General features: G+C 36.9%; 1 protein-coding gene across 2 annotated transcripts in view; it reads right to left on the bottom strand.

Annotated features, from left to right (window-relative positions):
* Nucleotides 1–20,795, bottom strand: part of MICU2 (mitochondrial calcium uptake 2) — a 182,682-nt gene that overhangs the window by 22,338 nt on the left and 139,549 nt on the right. The window contains exon 7 of one of the 2 annotated variants that reach the window (XM_020968774.2): nt 11,919–11,984. The exons of the other annotated variant lie outside the window; for it this stretch is intronic. Within the exon in view, the coding sequence (XP_020824433.1) occupies nt 11,919–11,984 (66 nt within the window). The remainder of the gene's footprint in view (nt 1–11,918; nt 11,985–20,795) is intronic. 2 annotated transcript variants of the gene reach the window in all.

Here is a 20,795-nt window from a genome sequence, read left to right as displayed (position 1 = left end):
GGCCCATTCACCAGTGGTCTAGGCTTAAGGTGATGAGGGCTTGCACTAGAGTGGTGGCAATATTACAGGAGAGAAAGGAGGTGAATTTGAGAGATGTTGTGAAGGTGAAATCAACAGATCTTGGCAACAGATTGGATTGAGGAGGGGGAGGTGAGAGTTAGTGAGAAATCCAGGATGTAAGCCTGAGCTTTTGAGTCTAAATGATTAGGATGGTGTTGCCTTCTACAGTAATGAGGAAGGTATGGGGGTGGGGAGGGGGGACAATTTAGGGGGGAAGGTAAGGAGTTCTGTTTTGTTTATGTTTAGTTTTAAGATGTTTATTGGATATTCAATTTGAGATGCTTGAAAGGCAGTTGGAGTTGTGAGACTGGAGGTCAGCAGAAAGTTTCAGGTAGGATAGGTAGATTTGAATCAATTGCATAGGGATGGTAATTAAATCCATGGGAACTGATGAGATCACTAAGTAGTTCAGAAGGAGAAGAGCAGAGGTCAGAGAAGAACAGAACTCTAAGGGACACCTCCAATTAGAGGGTGTGACCTAGAAGAAGATCCAGCAAAGGAGACAGAGAAGGAATGGTCACAGAGGTAAGAATGAGAACAAGGAAAAAGTGGTGTCCTGAAAACCTAGAGAGAAAAGAATATCAAGGAGGAGAGCATGATCAACAACGTCAAAGACTGCAGAGAAGACAAGAAGAATGAGGATAGTATAAAGGCAATTGGATGTGGCAGCTATGATATTATTAGTAACCTTGGAGAGTAGTTTTGGTTTGAATGATAAGGTTTGAAGCCAGATTGTAAGGGGTTAAGAAAAGAGTGGGAGGACAGAAAGAGATATCTATTGTAGATGGTCTTTTTGAGTTTAGCTACAAAGGGCAGAAGATACATAGGACATTAGTTAGTGGGGATTGGAAGGACCAAGATTTTTTAGGATGGGGGAGATATGGTCAAATTTGTAGACAGAAAGTAATGAACTAGTGGAAGGGAGAGGTTGAAACTACGCGACAGTGTGGGGATGACAGTGAGGGCAATGTGTTGGAGGAAATGGGATGGAACAGGATTACTTGAACAAGTAGAGGGGTTAGCCTTGGTAAGAAGGCCACTTCATCACGTGAGATAGAGTGAAGGAGGAGATTAGTGATAGAAGGCATCTGAATGATAGGCGATGAAGAAGAGGGGAGAAAAGGAAGCTCATGGTAAATGGTCTCAACTTTTTCTGTAAAATATGAGGCCTGAGAGAGTGGGGAGCCATGGGAGGTTTAAGTAGGGATGAAAAGGTTTGGAAGAGCCACTGTGGAGAGCGGGAGAGTAAGTTGATGAGTGAGGAACACATATACCTTAGGAGCAGTGAGGGCCCAGTTGAATTTGTGTAACATAAAATTGTAGTGGACCCAGTCAGAATGGTTATATGATTTTCTCCATCTTTATTCAACAGCACACGTGGAGGAGTGAAGATGGAGAATGATGAGAGTGATCCAAGATGAGCCGTGGGTTGGGCAAAATCAGCAACATGAGGGGATTTGGGATTAAAGAGACAAGCTCAGTGTGGAGTTAAAGAAGTTCACCCATGGGTTAAGATGGGAAAAAGAGGAATGAGTGGTTAGTGCAGGGGAGATGGCCTGAGAAACTGAGGGGTTAAGGAACTGGATGTCCCAATATTTATGAAGAGCAGGGTTTTTTAAGAGAAGGCAGAGAGAAAGATGAAAAGTCAGTAGATTATGGTTAAATAGGGGATTCTGTAATTCTTGAACATAGATGTGGTCCATTTGTAGGTGATGGCAAGATCAAGGGTATGACCATCTTTGTGGGTGGGTGAGGTGGGATGAAGGAGTAGGACATGGGAAATGAGCAGGTTGAAGAACTGAGCAGTTAGGGTGTTTGAGAGAGAGAGGGTCAATATGCATGCTGAAGTCCCCCAGTTTGAGGGTGGGAGTTGAGAAGGAGAAAAAAAGTTATATGCCAAGTATCAAACTCATTGAGGAAGGAATGGGAGTGATCAGAGGTTCTTCAGACAATAGCAACCAGGATTTTGATGGAATGGTGGTTACAAATTGCATGAATCTCAAAGGAAGAGAAGTTACTGAGTGATGGCAATAGGGGGAGAACCTGGAAATGATAATGGGGAGCAAAGTGTGTTCCAACTTCTCTATCTCAGTGAGCTGAGAATAAGTGAAGATACAGCCAGTACCGGAAAGGGAGGCTGTGTCATCTGGGGAAAAGCCAGGTTTCAGTGATTGTTAGTAGATAGAAGGAGTGGGAAAGGAAAAGATTTAAGATGAAATGAAATTTGTTTCCTATGGAACAAGCATTCCAGAAGGCACAGTGGAAGTGACATTTGGTTGAAACTTTGGAGGGTTCAAGGGGATGGAAATGAGGAACTGGGCAGTAAGGGCATGGGGAATATGGTTTGGATGATTATCTGTAAGAGTTCAGGGTCACTGGAATGTTGAGGGGCATGTCCAGGTGTGAGAACGTTCATCACTGAGTAAAGGGCATCACTCCTTTTACCAATGGAGTTTGGAGATTGGGTTGGAAGTGCACCCTATCCCAAATCACCTATTCTCCTGTAGACTTCTTTTTGAAAAATTACAGGAGTTATTATTCCTTCATTATTAACCTTTGACTCGATAACTCTTAATCTTTTTCTCTTCCTTCCTTCTGTGCATCTTCTCATTCTGCCATTTAGTCCTACAAAACACTGATTCACTTGTAGGCACAGTGTTGTAAGATTTAGTCCATTATGTTTCATCTCTGTTTCTACCATCACTTCTACTTGACTTTTGCTTTTACCTTTGTTTCTTTGTGTACTTTTATTTATTTATTTACTTTTTTGTGAAGCAATTGCGGTTAAGTGGCTTGCCCAGAGTCACACAGCTAGTGAGTGTTATATGTCTGAGGCCGCATTTGAACTCAGGTCCTCCTGACTCTAGGTCCAGTGCTCTATCTGCTGAGAAACCTAACAGCCCTGCCTTGTATACTTTTAGAAAGAAATCTCTTAATGATCTTTTTGTTGTTATTTAATTGTTCTTGGCTGCTATATTTGTTTACCTTTCTGGTGTTTCTGTTGTATACGGATATTTGAAAAGCAAATAATTTGCTTAGGTCTGGTGTTATTTTTTTTTTTGGCAGTTGGGGTTAAGTGACTTGCCCAGGGTCACACAGCTAGTAAGTGTCAAGTGTTTGGTCTGAAGCCAGATTTGAACTCAGGTCCTACTGACTTCAAGGCTGGTGCGCTCTATCCACTGAGTCACCCAGCTGCCCCATCTGGTGTTCTTTGTAGTAATGCTTCAAATGCCTTTTTTTTTTTTTTAAAATTGAACTTTCAACTTTTTTTTTATTACTGGCTATGCTAGCAATGTCACTTTAGATTGCATTTTGAACTCCTTTGTTCTTTGCAACACATTATTACATTCCTTCCTCTGGTTTCTGGTAGGCACACAGTGGTCCTGTGTTATTTAAATTCCTTTTTGTTATTAATAGCTTTCTAGTTGGTTTATCTGCTTATGCTCAAGGGCTTTAACTGTGTTTTCTTCCTCCCAAGATCTTTGGTAATTTGTTTCCTTTTTTTTCTCTATTGCTCATTTTCTGACTCCTTCCTTGTGGTTTTCCTGCTGGTTGCATCTGAAAGCCATGTCAACTTTTTCCCATTTTGGACAATTCATATTCCCCTAGCCTCAGTCTCTGCTCCAAGTGACTTTGAGGGGAACAGGACTGGCCACCCTTTGCTTCATGAAAACCTGGTAGCTCCATGTACACTCTGGTGTACATGTTCATTTGTTCCTCAGTTCTCTGGAAGACTACTTGTGGAGCAGAGAAAGATGTCACATTGCAGTCGCATTTAGAGTAACCCGTTTTCTGCAGCACTGGGAGAAGTAAGGTGGGATGGGCAGAGCTGAGTTCTACCACAAGTTTATGCAGCCGTGTTGCCGCATGGTGGGGGAAAGGATAGCCTTCTCTATTGTTAGTTCATTGGGTTTTAACTTCTTTGGGATTCTTGGTGTCTTAGACCATGAAGACAGCTGAAATGGTTTTATCTCTTGCACCTAATTCTTATTTTGGAGATATTTTAGAGTTTGTCAGGATCAGAGAAAACATCTAGTTCTTAATCTTGTTGGTCATGTGATCTTTATTATTTTGAATGGGATTTCTCTATAATTTCCTCTTGATTTCTGTTATTATATAAAATGCTGATGATTTTTGCGAATTTTACTTTGCATCCTGACTTATTTACTTATTTGGGCAATTGGGGTTAAGTGACTTGCCCAGGGTCAAGTGTTTGGTCTGAAGCCGCATTTGAACTCAAGTTCTCCTGACTTCAGGGCTGGTGCTCTATCCACTACGCCACCTAGCTGCCCCCCATCCTGATATATTTATGAAACTATTGTTTCAATTAATTTCCTTGCTGCTTCTCTCATGTTTTCAAGTGAACCAATATGTCATTGACAATTTGCTGATTAAGCTGTGATTTTTCTCTTTTCTAACTGTTATCACCAGTATTTCTAGGACTGTGTTTTAATGGGAAAGGGGAACATCCTGTTTTTAATCTTTGAATATACTGATGCATCTATTTTCCCTTACAAATTATAATAGCTATTGACTTTAGATATAGACTCATCATTTAAAATGGCTTTTTCACGCTTAGGCTTTTTACAATTTTTAACTCTGTTTTTTTTGAATACCCAGTGCACTGTACAGTGCTTGACACACAGAAGGTACTTAATAAATGTTTATTGACTGATTGTATCTGTTGAAACAATCATGTGGTTTGGATTGTTTTTATGTGAATTATTTTCCTAATATTGGATATAATAGTTTGTTAATTATTTTCCTAATATAATGAACTGTGTTAATTATTTTCCAGTTGTTGATTCATCCTTGCATCCTTGGAATAAATACAACACATTAAATAATCTTTTACATAGATTGCTATAGTCTTTTTTGGTTAGGATTATATTTATATTTTCTTGCACTGATATTCATTTGTGAGGCTATATGGAATAGTGGACAGAGAGCTGTTCTCAGAGCCATCTGGTCCTTCTCTTTCCTCATACAGATATGTGTATTGTACAAAATATTTCCTTCGCTCTCCCCACCATCCAATCTTTTAGCTTAAGTAGCAATGTTTTCTGGAAAACTTTCCAGGAAGATTTAATTTACTTTGGCCTGTTCCTTATTTCTATCTCCTTCTAGTCTATTATGAATTCTACTTCCCCATGTATGGGCTATACTCTCTCGTGTTCCTTCCTCAGTCTTTCCATTTCCTCATATTAGGTAGAAATTCTCAAGAACCATTTCTGAAGCCCCCTCCTCCATCTCATTTATTTGTAGATCTTACCTCATCTCCCTTCTTCTTGTTTATTTATTTACTTTAGGTGGAGCCTGAGACTTATATCCAGAAATACCAATTCATGAAGGAACCAGTGAAGAATGGTGGGAATCACTCTGTAACCTGAGTCCTGAAGTCAGTTATATTTCCAGCCATGACAACCAAATCCTCTCCTAAGGCCTGGAATCCTATTTCTGGATCCATGTTTGCCCAACTTCCCTAAGTACTGACTACTCCTGGTGATTCATGTCTCCTCTCCTGTGATAAGATGCAGTCCTGAGAAAAAAGCACAACCTTGCTCAGAGAACATATTCTCCTACTGTGGATCATTCCCTCAGCTGAAGCCCATTATAAGGCCCCTGTTTCTTACCAAAGACATATACTCACCTCACTCTCTCTTCTCCCCAGGGAGGATATTCTTTAATGGCATCTTCTCATTTCTTTATCTAGGGCAATATGCCTTCTCTCCAGTGGTAGTCCCCTGTCGCCACTTTCTTACCTCACTGTCCCCTTAAGTTTACTGAGAGAATTATCCCTTTTCTGCTCATCTCCAGACCAAATGGGAGTGCATCTCCAACTCTTCCCTGTCTCCTGCCTTTCCTCTCCCTATTCAAGTGACTTCCCAAAAGATTCACTATTCACTATTAAAGGAGGATAGGATTTAGTTCATGGAATATTAATTCAGTTCTTCCAACCTCTTTTGACTCTTTAAGATTCTTTTAAATCTAGCCTCTTGGATACTTTTTATTCCTTGATGATCCCTCTGGTTTTTAAAAAGTAATCAGTTGTTAAACTTTCTTATTCTTTAAACAATAGCCTAGAAACATGATAGCAATGATTTCATTGCTTAGGTCTTTTCTGGATAATTGTACTTGTTTATCTGTCTTGTATTTCCATTGTTTGAAATGTTTGCAAGTAGAATAGTCTGCTCCTGTGTTGCCCTGCTCCATTCCCCCCTAAGGAATGCTTCAAATGTCCTTTGTTGAAGGTCTTTTTTTTATGGAATAACAACAGCAAAAACAACTAGTGTTTATGTAACACTTTAAGGTTTGAAAAAGTGCTTTATAAAAATTATCTAACTTTATCCTCAAAATAACCTTGCAAAGTAGGTGCTATTACCTCCATTTTATAGAAGAGGAAATTGAGGGAGACAGACTTGCTCAGGGTCATATAGCTAGTATGCGTCTAAGGCAGGATTAAGTTCAGTTTTTCTGAATGTTATTTTAGGCTGCATCTTGAGTTCTTTTGCTTTTTGAACAGTGTATTTCAATCTTTTCTCTGATTTCTCATGGCTGTGGAGCAATCCTGGCTTATCTGAACTGATGCTGCATCTTAACTTAAGACCTTTCTCTTAGATGCTTTAAAAATTTGTTTGGCATTTTAATTCTGAATTTAACTACTACATGACTTGGGAGTTTCAAGCAAAGGGTTATTCTCTGATATGAATTTGATCAAGCATCATTTTCTTATCTGTATAAAAATGTTCTAGGCAGTTTTCTTCTATTATTGACTGATACTATTCTCATTTCAGAATTTATCATGTTCCACTGGGAGATGTCCAATTTTTAAGTTCTCTCTGCATATCTGTCTCCATAAATGCTTTGATTTGTAGAAAATTTATGTGTGCTTTCAAAATTGCTTTTGCTTCTCTTCTGCCAAATTTACTTCTACTTTTGTATTTGAGTTCCAAATCTGCCATTCTCTTTTTCAGAGCTTTTACTACTTTATTATTGTTTTTATTAGGTTTAGGAGCTGATTTCTGACATAATTTCTATGTTAATACCTTCTTCTAGAAGTTTTATGGATTTTTTAAACCATTCTGGAGGTTTTTTTAATTGTTATTCCTTGATCTTTGGGGATTCTGTCAATTATTTCTCATTGAGGACTTCTGGTTTATTTTCCTTCATGGTAAAATACTTATTCAATATGTTATATCATTTTTGTGCATTTCTACTCATTTCCCCTCCCTTTTATGAGTTTTTTTTTGGAGCTAGGCCTATACTTAACCCTTTTCTTCTGTAATTTTTGTCTTTCAATTTTTCTATTATAGTCCTAGTAGCTTGTGTCTGGCTTCCTCCCTCATTCTTTGCTTCCTACCTTTTTGGTAGCAATGGGACACATCTTTACACCTGCACAGATCTTTAAGCATGGTGTAGAGGTGAGGGAAGAGAATATACTTTTATATAGAGTCTCCTATGTGTCAAACACTGTGCTAAATGCTTTACAATTATTATTTCATTTGATCCTCACAAAAGCCCTGGGAAGTAGGTGCTATTATTATCCCCATTTTTACAGAGGAGGAAACTGAGGCAAGCAGAAGTAAAGTGACTTGCTTAGGAACATAGTGTTAGTAAGTGTCTGAGTTCACATATGAACTCAGGTTTTCCTGACTCCAGGCTTAGCACTATATCCACTGTGCCAACTAGCTGGCTTTCATGGGTGTTGCTACATTCTTTGAGCTGGGGTGGGGGGCATAAAATCATAGCTTTAGAACTTGAGGGGGCCTTAGAGATCATCTAGCCCAATCTTCTCCCTTTACAGAAGAAAAAATTAAGGCTGAGAGAGGTTAAGTGATCTGCTCAAGATTACATGGGCAGTAAGTAGTCGAGCTAGGATTTGAATCTATATCTTTTAACTCCAAATACAGAATTCTTTATTAGTGTTTTTTTTGCCAACTCCATCCTATGATATTATTTTGTGTATACTTTGAATTTATTTGTCTGTGCCCTGTGATGTTGTGATGTGAAGAACTGGTTACCAACAATTTTTTTCCATTACACTTTTTGGGATGGAAGGAAGGAAAGAATAGCTTGCTATGCTCATGTGAATTAACCATGATTTCACCTAGATACTACAAAATGAATATAACCATTCTCCAGTGCTGTCAAGGTTACCTAAAAATGGTCTGAGGATTACTACTAGATATGCCCTAAAATAAGTCTTTATAAGCAGGGGATAGGGTATGGCTGTCCTGGAAACTAGAGCTATTAGCCTCTTTCATATCAACACAAGAAATAAGCCTCAAGGCTTGTCCAACTGGAACTCTCAATCAATATAAATATATTCCAAGTCTCTACGGACTTGCTCCAGAAAGTCGTAGAATGCCTAGTACTCTAAATTCTTGAAATATGACTGGTCAGTCCTGTTAGAGTAATGGTCAGGAAATGTTTGTAGTCCAGGAAATGCTAGATATTAGAATTGGACACTGTAGACAAAGGCATATATACCAATAGGTCAGTCTGGAGAGCTATAAGGCCAGAGGGTTACAAACCTGGGTTACTAGGAAGGTGTAGTGCATTCAATAGGAATATAGAAGATGACAGGATAGGTTTTAAGAGAAAAAATTTTTATATTAGATGGTTCTATATCAGGTCACATCTGTAAATAAATGTTTTTAGGTAACTGTCACATTTCCATTCTAAGTTACTTTTTCTAAAGAGTCTATGAAAAAGTCTGCATTTTTAAGGTTATGAAAGATAAGGATTTGAATGTCTGGCCCCACAAAAATATAATGTTTAGATAAGAAAATGTTTAAAAGATATTTTGTCCCTTCAGATTTCTTTTATTTACTTTTACTTTTTAGCAATGATTGATCCTTTTGTGTTTGATCTTATGGGGAGAAATATTATATAAAATCAGAAGAAAATATATTCACAAATGAAAAATCCTTTAAATAACAGAAAGTGCAAGGAAAACTTGGAAACAGCTGTGTTGTCAAGAATAGACTGAAAAACAATACCCGTGGTAATTAAAAATGAAGTTTTGGTAAAACTACAGCTGTATTTAGTTTTATACTCAACAATCTTAACATCTAATCTAATTAGAAGAGTATTTAAAACATGTTCTATCAGTGTGTGCTCCTGGCATATGGAGAATATAAAAATTAGAAGCTTTTTTTTTCTTAAGTGAGTTCAGCAGGAACATTCTTTTTAGAGAATTGTGGATTGTAGAACAAATGAATATTATATTTAAAAGTGTATTATTGGGCAAAAGCACTGGGCAGGATAGTTTAGTGGAAAGAACAGTCTATTAACAATCAGATGACTTGTATAAAAATCCCAGCTCTGATACTTACTACCTGGGCTTTGTGTTCAGTTGTTAAGCTGTATCTGACTCTTCATCATCCCATGGACCATATATCTCCTGAAGTCTGTCCAAGCTCATGTTTGTTGCTTTCATGACACTATCTATCCTTCTCATCCTCTTCCATCCCCTTCTCCTTTTACCTACAATCTTTCCCAACATCAGGGTCTTTTCCAACGAGTCCTGTCTTCTCATTACGTGGCCAAAATATTTAAATTTCTTATTACCTGGGATAAACATTTAAATTTTCTAAGCCTTAGTTTCTTCATTTTTAAGATGAACAATTTGAACTAGATGATTTCTGAGGGGATAAAGCTTTAAATCCTATATTTGTCTTTCCTTTCATAATCAAATTCTTTGAAAAAAGCTGTTTATACTCAGTAACTTGAATTCTACTGAGTTCTTGGTCTCTTGCAATCTGATTTCCAACCTCATCATTCAACTGAAATTGATATTTCCAAAGTTAAATCACCTAAATGCCAAACAGTCTTTTCTCAGTTATTCTTGACCTCTTTGCAACATTTGACATTGTTAATCATCTTTTCCTCTTGCACACTTTTTTATCTGGTTTTCCTGACACATTCTATTTTGTTGCCCCTCCTACTGCTCTTTCCAGTCTCCTTCACTAAATAATCATCCATGTCTTACTCTTCCTTTTGCTACCTTCCCCTCTCTCTTTCTCTCTCTGTCTCATCAATCAACAAGTATTTATTAAGTGCCAATTATGTACCTGGCATTGTGTTAGACAATGAAAGTAAAGACACAAGAATGAAATACTTCTTGTCCTTACTTAAGGAGATTACATTCTATAGGGGAACACAGCATGGATTATATACTATATGAGCTAAGTACTAAAGGGTAGGATAATTTAGGAAAAAAGGGTGTGTGCTGGGTGGAGGAGTGCACAGAGTTATTAAAACAAAGAATTTCTCACTTGGTAACAAGGTAAGTCAATTTTTCTAGTGGTAGTTGATATAATATTTGAGATGTTATAGAATATTTTTTGTATTTGTTTCATCAGCAAGGGGATGATGAAGGGTGGGCCAAAGGTGACAAAATAAAAGACTGAGGGTTTGAAGTAATGTGATTAGATAGTATGTGAATGCAGATGATCTCCTGTAGGAATAGGAGTTAGTGGGCCTCTACTGAAAGGCAGAACCCAAAGCAAGTGAGGAAGTACATAATTTTTTAAAATGTGTTTGCCACCACAACACAGAATTAACCTTGGGAAGGGGCAAATCAGTGATGATATAAATCATAATGTGATATGTTATAACCAAAGGAGTATGTAACAACAGATCTTTATTCCTGAGAGAGGAGCTGGGGGTATGAAAGGAGAAAAGAGATGTATACTGACTTAAATATAAGATACATGCTTAAAATGATATTTTTTTTATTTCTTTGAAGAAAAAAAATAGGTGTACCTTAGAAAAGTATCTAAAATTACCATAATAAAAATTTTTTTTACTACAACTGTTCAATGATGAGATGGTTAAGGAATGGGTTAGGTGTGAAGATGGGACAACATGTATGGTCCTGAACTTTTTTAGCTATATTGAGAGGAGGGGCTCTGCCTTCTGGAATCTTACTCTATTCCCCTCAGAAGACACTGCATATCTGGCCATCCTATCCAGCACTGAGTATCTCTTTTATTATCCCTATAATCATATTGAGCAGGGAGAAGACTAGGCATATTTCTTGCTTCTCATTGACAACTTTTAGACTCTCTGTCTGCTGCCACCAATCAGCTACCTCTCCTCCTTTGAGGTTCAATCCATCTGACTATATCACTCTAGTCAGATTAAGGTTGTATGGTTGCTTGCCCTTCTCCCTTTCTAAAGGAGTGTAGAACATGGCTCACAGTCTTCCTCTTGGTTCCAAATCCTCCCTATATACTTGGGACTTCAATATTAATATTGATAATGATCCTTCAAATACCCTGGATTCCCAGCTCATTAACCTCCTTGACTCCCTTGACCTACATAGAATGTGAAAGAGCAAAGAAGAGGTATAAGAATTTGAGAAAGGAGAGGTCACTTTTATCTGTAGGAAGTAAAGGAAAGCTTCATGGAGGAAGTGGCATCTGAATTGGGCCTTGGAGAAGAGAAGATTTAAACAGGAGGAAGTACAGAAAGGTGCTTCTTAGGCAGAGAGGCTGATGTTAAAGCAAAGAGGAAGCAGTGGGTAGGACAAGCTCAAGGATGGCTGTTTGGCTGTAACATAGAGTGCATGAAGGGAAGCAGAATGAAATCAGGTTGGAAAGACAGGTTTGAACTCAGGGTCTCTGTGTGAATGCCAGGCAGTTTATATTTTCTCCTCTAAGCAATGGCAAATCACTCTAGGTTTTTGAGTAGTTGGTGACATGGTTGTATCCCACTATTAATAAACAAGATTCATTATGGAAAAAGTTATATATTTTACATAGTACATTTTGATAACCTCTAGAAAAAAGAGAGGTAAGTACATGTTGCAGAAATTGAGCAAATACTATATTTTGGTTACTGCTACATACCTGGCACACTGTTTCAGCACTTGTAGCTCTCATCAGGTCATTCTGTTTACTAATAATCTTCTGAAGCTAAAAGTAAATTATAAAGAGTGAGCTTGAAAAAATTCCCTCTGGTTTGTAAAACTATTAAATGACTTAAATTTTCATTGTTTAAGATACTCTACAGTGGCTAATTGCTTATAGGCTGATTATATCAAATTCCAGATTAAAGTTTCTTATGCATGTTTTTCTGTATATTTTTAGATTACATTTTAGCTTTCTTTCCTTCCAAGGAAAAGAGTTTAAATACACTGCAAAACAATAATTTATAGTTTGAATTAGAGCCTGAATTATCTTTTTGTAGGCACTGCAAGATAACACAAGTTTTTAATTCTTGATCACATTTATAAATATTTCAAAGTTCACATTCCCAATTTTTGAGTTGCACGTTACCTGAACTTTTCAAGTTTCAAATATTCATTTATAGTAAGCTCTCTATAAAATTATGAATTAATAACTATAGTTCTACCACTGTTTCAAAGTTTCTATTTTATCAACCACAGGTTTAAGTCAAGTCTTACTACATGTATGTGTTTACAATGCTGATGGGCTGGCCATGTTGTTCGAATGTCAAACGTATTACCAAAAAGACTATTTTATGGAGAATTCACACAGGACAAGTGCTCATAAGGTGGTCGGAAAAAATGATACAAGTACACTCTCAAGATGTCTCTTAAGACCTTTGAAATTGATGGTGTGACATGGAAGACACTGGCACAGAACCACCCAGCATGGTGTGCCCTCATTTAAAGAAGATGCTGTGCTCTATGAACAAAGCAGAATTTGCAGTAGCCCAAAAGAAACGTGACATGTGCACATTTAGAGAATCCACCCCAAATGTTCACATGGACTATTTGTGCCCAACCTGTGGTAGAGCAGTCCAAGCTTGTATTGGTCTGATCAGCCAGAGGAGGACACGCCGTAACTTGACTCTATAATAGTGATATCATTATGCTCCTCTTCAAGAACAAAGGACAACAACCAACCAACCAATTGTCTAATTCTATATGTACATAATGGTATATAACAGCATATATTAAAACCTACCTACCTTTCAGGGTCATTTGTAATAATCCTCAAATGGACAGCAAAAAAGAACAATGGATTTATGATTAAATTAGCAAAGGGAAAACACTAGATCAAAATCAATTAGGAGAAGCTTCTTAACCTATAATTGTCTGTCTTTGGACAGTTTCCATTTTATTAATGACTGTTTTACATTTATATTGTCATCAGAAGCTATTTGTAGAAAACAAAACCAAAAGCCATAAAAAGGCAATGGTACCTGGAGAGTAACACTGCCTTTTAATGTTTCTTTTTTTCCCCTCTTTGGTGTTTCTTCTTCCATATATAAGAAAAACAGATTTTAAAAAAAGCTTCAATTTGGCTTTATTTTTAATATGAGAATCACTTGAGCCTTCTGAATTCTTCTACCTTATTGTCTCCTTATTTGTCTGATCTTCCTTTCCTTTTTCCTCTTCCTGAGCTCTTTGGTGTCTTTTATTGCCTGGACGGTACCTCCTCCCTGCAGACTCTTACTGGCTTCAGTTTTTAGATAAAGTAATATTTTACTAATTTGGGTTAATCTGTCGAAGATCAGTTAGAGTTAAGTGAAAATTTCATTAACATAACATTTTAACCAGATGCATTTTTATTAATGTCAAGTACATGAAGGGGGAGGAGAGAGTAAGCCTAAATATTTTATAAAATATTTTGAAGTATTTTAAATAGATAAGAATTAATTTTAATGGACATATTCTTTATTTCAATGCAGGTGCTGTGGCTAAAGGCTTTGACCGTAGCACACTCAATCAAAATAATATATGATTGGAAATGAGATTCTGATTATATTTTTGGTTCTGTCACTAATGAACCATGTGACCATGGATAACTCATAATTTCTTTGGATCCTAGTAACCTCCTCTATAAAACAGGAAGGTTGGATTAGATAATCTCTAAAGTTCTTTCAAGTGTCTATGATTCTATAGGTTGGAACCAAAAAGTAATCATTAATGCCTGATGTTAACTCTGAAGAATGTTTCCAGGAGAATAATCCTGAGATCTGTGCCTGGTCCTATGCTATTCAACATTTTTATCAAGAACCTATAGGGATAAAGGTACAAATGCTTTTTAAAAAGGCTTTTTAAAGGCTTAAGGAATTTGTAAATAACACAAAAGCTAGGAGGGGCAGTTAAAAAGCATTTATCAAGCACCTACTATGTATCAGGCACTTTGCCAAGTGCTGGCGGATACAAAAAGAGGTAAAAAGGCAGTCCCTGCAGCCAAGGAGCTCATAATCTAATGGTAGAGACAAGCAAACAAATATGTAAAAACAAGCTATACACAGAATAAATAGGAAATTAAAAGACTGAAAGCACTAGAATTAAAAGGGGTTGAGAAATGCTTCTTGTAGAAGATGGGATTTTAGTTGAGATTTGAAGGAAAATAGGGAAGCCAAGAGGTGAAGATGAGGAGAGAGATAATGCTAGGGATGGGGGGTAGCCAGAGAAAATGCCCAGAGCCCAGAGAGTGAGTGTCTATTTATGAAGGCCCAGTGTCTCTGGAATGAAGAATACATATTGGGGAATGAGGTGTAATAAGACTGGAAAGGGCGGGGGGGGCTAGATTGTGAAAGGCTTTGAATGCCAAACAGAGCATTTTGAATTTGTTCCTGGTAGCAACAGGAAGCCACTGGAGTTTATTTAATATAAAATAATGACATAATTGGACCTTCGACGGAGGATCACTTTGGGGGCTGAATAGAGGCAGGACTGGAGTAGGAAGAGACTAGCTGCAGGCAGACCCACCAGCAGGCTATTGCAACAATCCTGGCATGAGGTGATGAAAGCCTGCACTTACTTTATGCATCTTCCTTTTGAGTCATTGTTGTTCTGTCATTTTCAGTACAAAGGTCATACTTCTTGGCAGATAATCTAGAAGCACAATTAGAATTGAACAGTTCTGCCTTTTTTTGTTGTGGGTGATGGTCATTACACCCAACCCAAGAAGAGGTCCACAGCTTTCTCTGAGCTTCCTTTTTTTTTTCCCCTCCCAATATGGCTAAGAACCGCCCCCCCCTTTTGGGGGGGTCCTTAATTTCCTCACCACCTTGATCTCATTTTGAGGTTCAGCTCTCCTTGCACTATTTTTACAGGATTGTGTCACACTCATATTCACCCTCTGTAACCTAGCCTTGCTTCCATCTTCTGCTTATTTCTTTTAAAAACCTATCTTGCTCCTTTTGTATCCACATCAGTCTATTCAGGAAAATCCTATTTTTTCTCGCCCACTGGCATTATTTCCTTTCATAACTTCATAACTGCATTCTCAAACATTTCCCACTTGTTATGGGTTATTTTCTCTGAAGCATTTTACTTCATGGTATCCTACCGATCTTTCCCATGAACCTTTGAAATTTGCTTTCCCAAAACCTTGGAAACAAGTCTGAATATGCCTGGACTTCTTAACTTGTCTATCATAAAATCAAGGAGGCAGCGGTCACTTTGCCTCAGGATTCCCATCAATTTCCCTATTATTGAGATTCAGATTCAGAATAGAATTACTCCTTGTTGGTTCTTCTACCTTTTGAAGAATGAAATCATCACCAAGGCAAGTCAAGAAATTATTAATTGCTCTGCTTTAGGCAGAGACAGAGAGTTCCAGCAGATGTCTGTTTAATTGAAGCCATCTATCATTACATTTTCATGCCTCTTTGCCAGGTTTGTTATGTTTCCCAAACTCTTTTATTTCTTTTTTTCTTTTCAGGTGGTATATTGAATATTCCAATGCAAAATAATTTTTGTTTCTCCTTTCACTGACCTTCACCCAATACTTTCTGTTATGTTTCTTCCCTCTGGTCCCTAAATTTCCTCATATGTGTATACCTTCTTAATATACAATGACATTTCTCCCCCCTACCTTTTCTCTCCTCCCCCCGTCCTTATCTATCCTGTTTCTTTGGAATGAGGTATACTCATCCAGAGCCATGGTCCAGTTGTATGTCATGAAACACATTATAGAACACTAACTGATAAACTTTGTGGTCATGACTATAAATGCAGTAGGGGTCAATAAAAGAGAAAGAAGAGGTGGGCGGGCTGGAATAATAACACAGGGCCTCATTTTTGTTGTTGTTCCGTCATTCCGGGTTCTTTGTGACCCTGTCTGGGATTTTCTGGGCCAAGATACTGGAGTGGTTTCGTCTCTAGCTCATTTTACAGATAAGGAACTGATGTGAACAGAGTTAAGTTTCTTGCCCAAGATTACTGTGAGAAATGAAAGAGTTAAGTTTCCACATAAGTAGATAAGAAATCAGCACTGACAGAGTGATAACACAATTCTAGGCTCATAATGTATGTTAGAGGTGGGGCATATAAGGAAGATTGTAACCCAGAAGGTTCAGGAAGAATCCTGATCCAGAAGGGAGGAGTTAGGCAATTACTAACTATAAAGCTTGCTCCAGCTTCTTTTACCCTGCTTGATTCTCCACTTCCAAGTTGGTGTGCCTGCTTTTTGCAAGAATCGAAAGGACCCACTTTGACCTCTTTAATTAAAAAGTCTTTGAGACAACAGTCTTCGGAACTGAGTCTGGGGTCATCTTTATAACGATTACTGAGCTAGTAAGTGTCTGAGGCCATGTTTGAATTCAGGCCCTCCTGACTCCAGGTCTCAAGCTAGCTGCCCTTAAGGCTTCATAGAGGTAAAATCTGACAGATGAGTAAAGGGGAATATGCAGTAATGAGGAAGTAAGGAATCAAATGGTAAGCATAAAAGACAAAGCACAGAGACATTAGCATGGAATGTTGGAGGGGGGAAGAAAAGGAACAGATAAACCTAAGTGATAAAAACAGGGTGTGCTGGGGAGTAATAAGAAATAAATTAAGTTGGGAAGGGCTATATTCTTGAGGGGTTGGTGGTAACAAATAGAAGGAAGAGCATACCTAATCTAAAATAAGGACAACCAGCTCCCCAAGGACTTGTCCCAATGCCCAAACAATGATGGGAACTACACAACTTGAACACTTCAATCCTACAAAGCAGTTATGGTAGTATAAGTAAAATATAATAAAAACTCACTAATTCAGATGCACTTTGGAATTCATAACAAGGCCAAAGTTTTCCTACTATCCATGAGAAAAAGATTGACTAAATTAACAGTATAATTAAGATTGCAGGGAGACAACTTAAGTGTAGTTTAGAGAGCAAACTATTTTTAAGACAAAAAACCTATAATTTATTTACAATTAAAATGCTGATTACAAATGATTCTGATCTAAGTATTAACTTTATAATTCATTACTCTGTGTACTTGAATGTAAAAGAATTGCATTTCTTGAAAAATATTCTAAACTTTGGATACTTTATTTATCTAGACTACCCTTTACCAATTACTGTACTTAATGAGGTTTTATTACAAATTTAAATCTTAAAGAAGCATAATCTTATTGAAATTACTTTTATTTTATAAGGACTTGAGTGCCTGGGGAAAATTTTGTGCATTTATATTCAATACACAGTTTAAAGATCTGACATAAACATGCTGGGTCTTAAATTTTTATGAGAAGATTCTTTCATTATTTCTTTTTTTAAGTTTAATAGTATTTTTCCCCACTTACATGTCAAGAAAATTTTTAGCATTCATTCTTAAAAGATTTTGAGTTATAGATTTTCATTATTTCTTTTTACGGGGGAAATCTTAGTCTCCAATCATTCTAAAACAAGGAAATTAGCAACTTCAGAGTTTTTTTCTGAAGTGATTGCTTAATTATATTTTTTACTTAAAAATTGACTGGGATACATGCTTTTAATTTTTAATTGAAGTTTAGAACTAAATGAGACAGATCTGGAAAGTCAGTCACAACCTAGTCTATCATGTAACAACAATGCCTTGCACATAGATGATACTTAACAAATGTCTGATGAATATATAGAATAATCCAAAAGTGAATTCTTTGGTGCTTTGCTGCTTCCTTACCACCACTGCCATTAAGCAACCAATGAACACTAAACAATCAAAAACAAACAAAGAAAATAAACAGGGAGAAGACATTTTAGAAATATCGGCACCGCAGTTTTTGTTTTAAAGACAAGGAATTTTGATTTATTTGACAGGGCTAAATTCCTTAACATCTTATAAACTATAATTACGGGATATTGGGGGGAAATTCATAACTTGTTTCCTGTTCTTTCTTGTAAGGCATTTAAAGTACCTCAACGCATTTCTTTCAAACTCTTATTGGCAAATGATTATAAAAATTCTACTGAATGGTAGAGTAAAAAAGGATTGTTTATTCAGATGACTGATTTTAGCTTTGCTATATCAAAGAATTTGGGATGATATAGCTTTTCCCCTTGCATTCCCATCTAAAGGTGTTTAGTTATTAAAAATTATTGTTTGTTGTCAAGTAGGGAAGGCATTTCAAAAGGTGATAAAAGAAATATTAGGGTTAGGTTCTAGTGTACTTTTAAATTGGCACATTTTGACAGTAATAGATTAGATTCTTTAATAACACTTCTACTAACAGAAATACTGCACATAAACACACGTATGGGTGTATAATCCTATTTGGAAATATGTGCCTAATTTCATGCCACATGGTCTATGATGACAGATTGCTAAGTAGTAGCTCAACCTGTCACTAGCTATAGGTAAGTGGGGAGGGAAGTAAGTAGGATACACCCAACTTCATGGATTACAAATTCTTTATGACTGGGGGAAAATACTACTATTTGGCAAAATCTTTGTTTAAACTATATACAAATTTAGTTTAATTGCAAGATTTTAGAGGGGATATAAATGATGTTTTTCTCTTTTTTTTTCCTCTGAGTACATGCATGATGTTATTCTGGAAATGGAAAAGGAGAAGCAAGGTGAATTTCAATTATCTTAAAGCCCTGGAAGAATAAACGCTGAACTAAAGACATTTATATTTATTAAAAAAACAAACAAACCAAAAAGCCTCACAAAATAATATTCCAGGCACAATCAAATGTAATGAAGATATTCTACTAAAACAACAGATTTTTTTTTGCAATAAAAAAGACCACCTAGAAATTTATACTAGTATTAACCTATTAACCTATTATCTATTACCCATAAGTGCCAAACACTTATGCCAATAAGTATGTGTACCATTTATCCAGGTATAGATTAAAGAGATTAACTAGATGTTTATCTTTGATCCTATTTTATCATTTATTTTCATCTGACAGAAAATAATTCACATGAGTGAAAGGAATGGAAAGTTGCTCTTTCTATTATTTGAGGTCATGTAATAGGAAACTTTGATAACAACATGTATGAATCAATATAACATAAAAGTTATGGTTATCAGAAAATATAATTATTTCAAAAAGTAGCAAACTAAAATATCTTCCTTCAAGGGCAATTTCACTAATTATAAAAATAAAGACTAGTAAAATTGCTACCCACTATGATTTTTGGATTTGGTAAATAGGAATTCTTAGTATTTAGACTACTTACTTATTTACTTATTTATTCTGTTTACTTATTTACTTTGCAGAATTCATGGGTAAGTAGGGTCAGCAGCAAGGTAGAGTGCCTAATTTACTGTATTCAAATTCTGAAAGACTAGGGAAAAGGCTATAAAATGAAACATTTCAAATGTAAGGAGGACCTGTTTACACTGAGTGTTTCCCAATGTGGGGACCTCTAATTAGATATATATCCACTTAGTTGTGCCCTACTGGGAGCAAGAGAAGTCTCCTATTTCCCTCTGCCATCCTTGAGTAACATATGAAATTCCCAGGACAAAGTAAACTCTTTGACAATGGTCAAATCTATGTCAATCTGTTTCAATTGGTCAATCTGTCTCAATCTGTGTCAACTGGTGTCAATCTGTCTCAATCTGCTGATGATGTTTTCAGATAACTCACACACCTGAGTTATGCTTGTGGGTTTGCCATTAGAAACTGGGTGTCTCTCTAGAGAGACACTGAAGTTGGAGATATAGAAGAGAGGAGCTGCACAAGATATAGACTCAGTTCTGTGGAGAGAGGCCTGCGCAGCCACATGGCCCTTCCAGAGAACCATGTGGCTACAGTGATGCAGAGGCAACAGGGAAGCACCAGAGTTGTGAGAAGTTCCTAGTTTATACTTGGAATTGCAGTAATATAAGCTAGCTAGAAAAGAATGGCAGTTGGAGAAATGGAGGAGCTCCTACTATAGAGGATCACAGGAAGGAGCTGGTTCAAGCTGGGAACTGTAAGAGCCTGAACTGATGATCAATGAGACACTGAGCCATGATGAAGAATATAACTCTTTACTAGTTTTGGGAGTCTTACGCACTGCGCAGTTTTGAGGGAAGGAGGGTTGAAACACTAATGATCTCAATTTATTTCCAATTACCTTAACCCTAGGGTAGCACTACAGTTAGGAATATTGTGTGTGCCTATGGGAAAGGCTGGGCTCAGCAATAAAGGGAGAATTGTTTGACTTTCTAGAAAGCCTGAGTACTTTTTTACTGAGAAAACACCATGGCTAATACAGAAATGTTTTGTAGGACTGCACATGTATAATCAACATAAAATTGTTTGCCTTCTCAAGGAGGGGTGAGGAGATGGAGGGAAGGACAGAATTTGGAACTCAAAATTTTAAAAAAATAAATGTTTAAAATTTTGGTTTACATGTAACTGAGTAAAAAAATTAAATTAAAAAAGAGAGAGAACACTACTCAGGGCAGTCCTCTAAATCAGGAGGTCTATATAGATTCTTTGGGAAAGCAAAGACCCACCAGAGAAGAAAGGTGAGTTGGCATGATTGTTTGTGTGCTTGGGTACAAGCCTGGTAAATAAAAATCTTTCTTACATTTGAAGTTTTGT

Source organism: Phascolarctos cinereus, unplaced genomic scaffold, assembly GCF_003287225.1.
Source record: "Phascolarctos cinereus isolate Bilbo 61053 unplaced genomic scaffold, phaCin_HiC Scaffold_726;HRSCAF=1367, whole genome shotgun sequence".
NCBI lineage: Eukaryota > Metazoa > Chordata > Mammalia > Diprotodontia > Phascolarctidae > Phascolarctos > Phascolarctos cinereus.
Note: the sequence above shows the minus strand (reverse complement) of the source record. Positions and strands in the feature narration are given on the sequence as shown.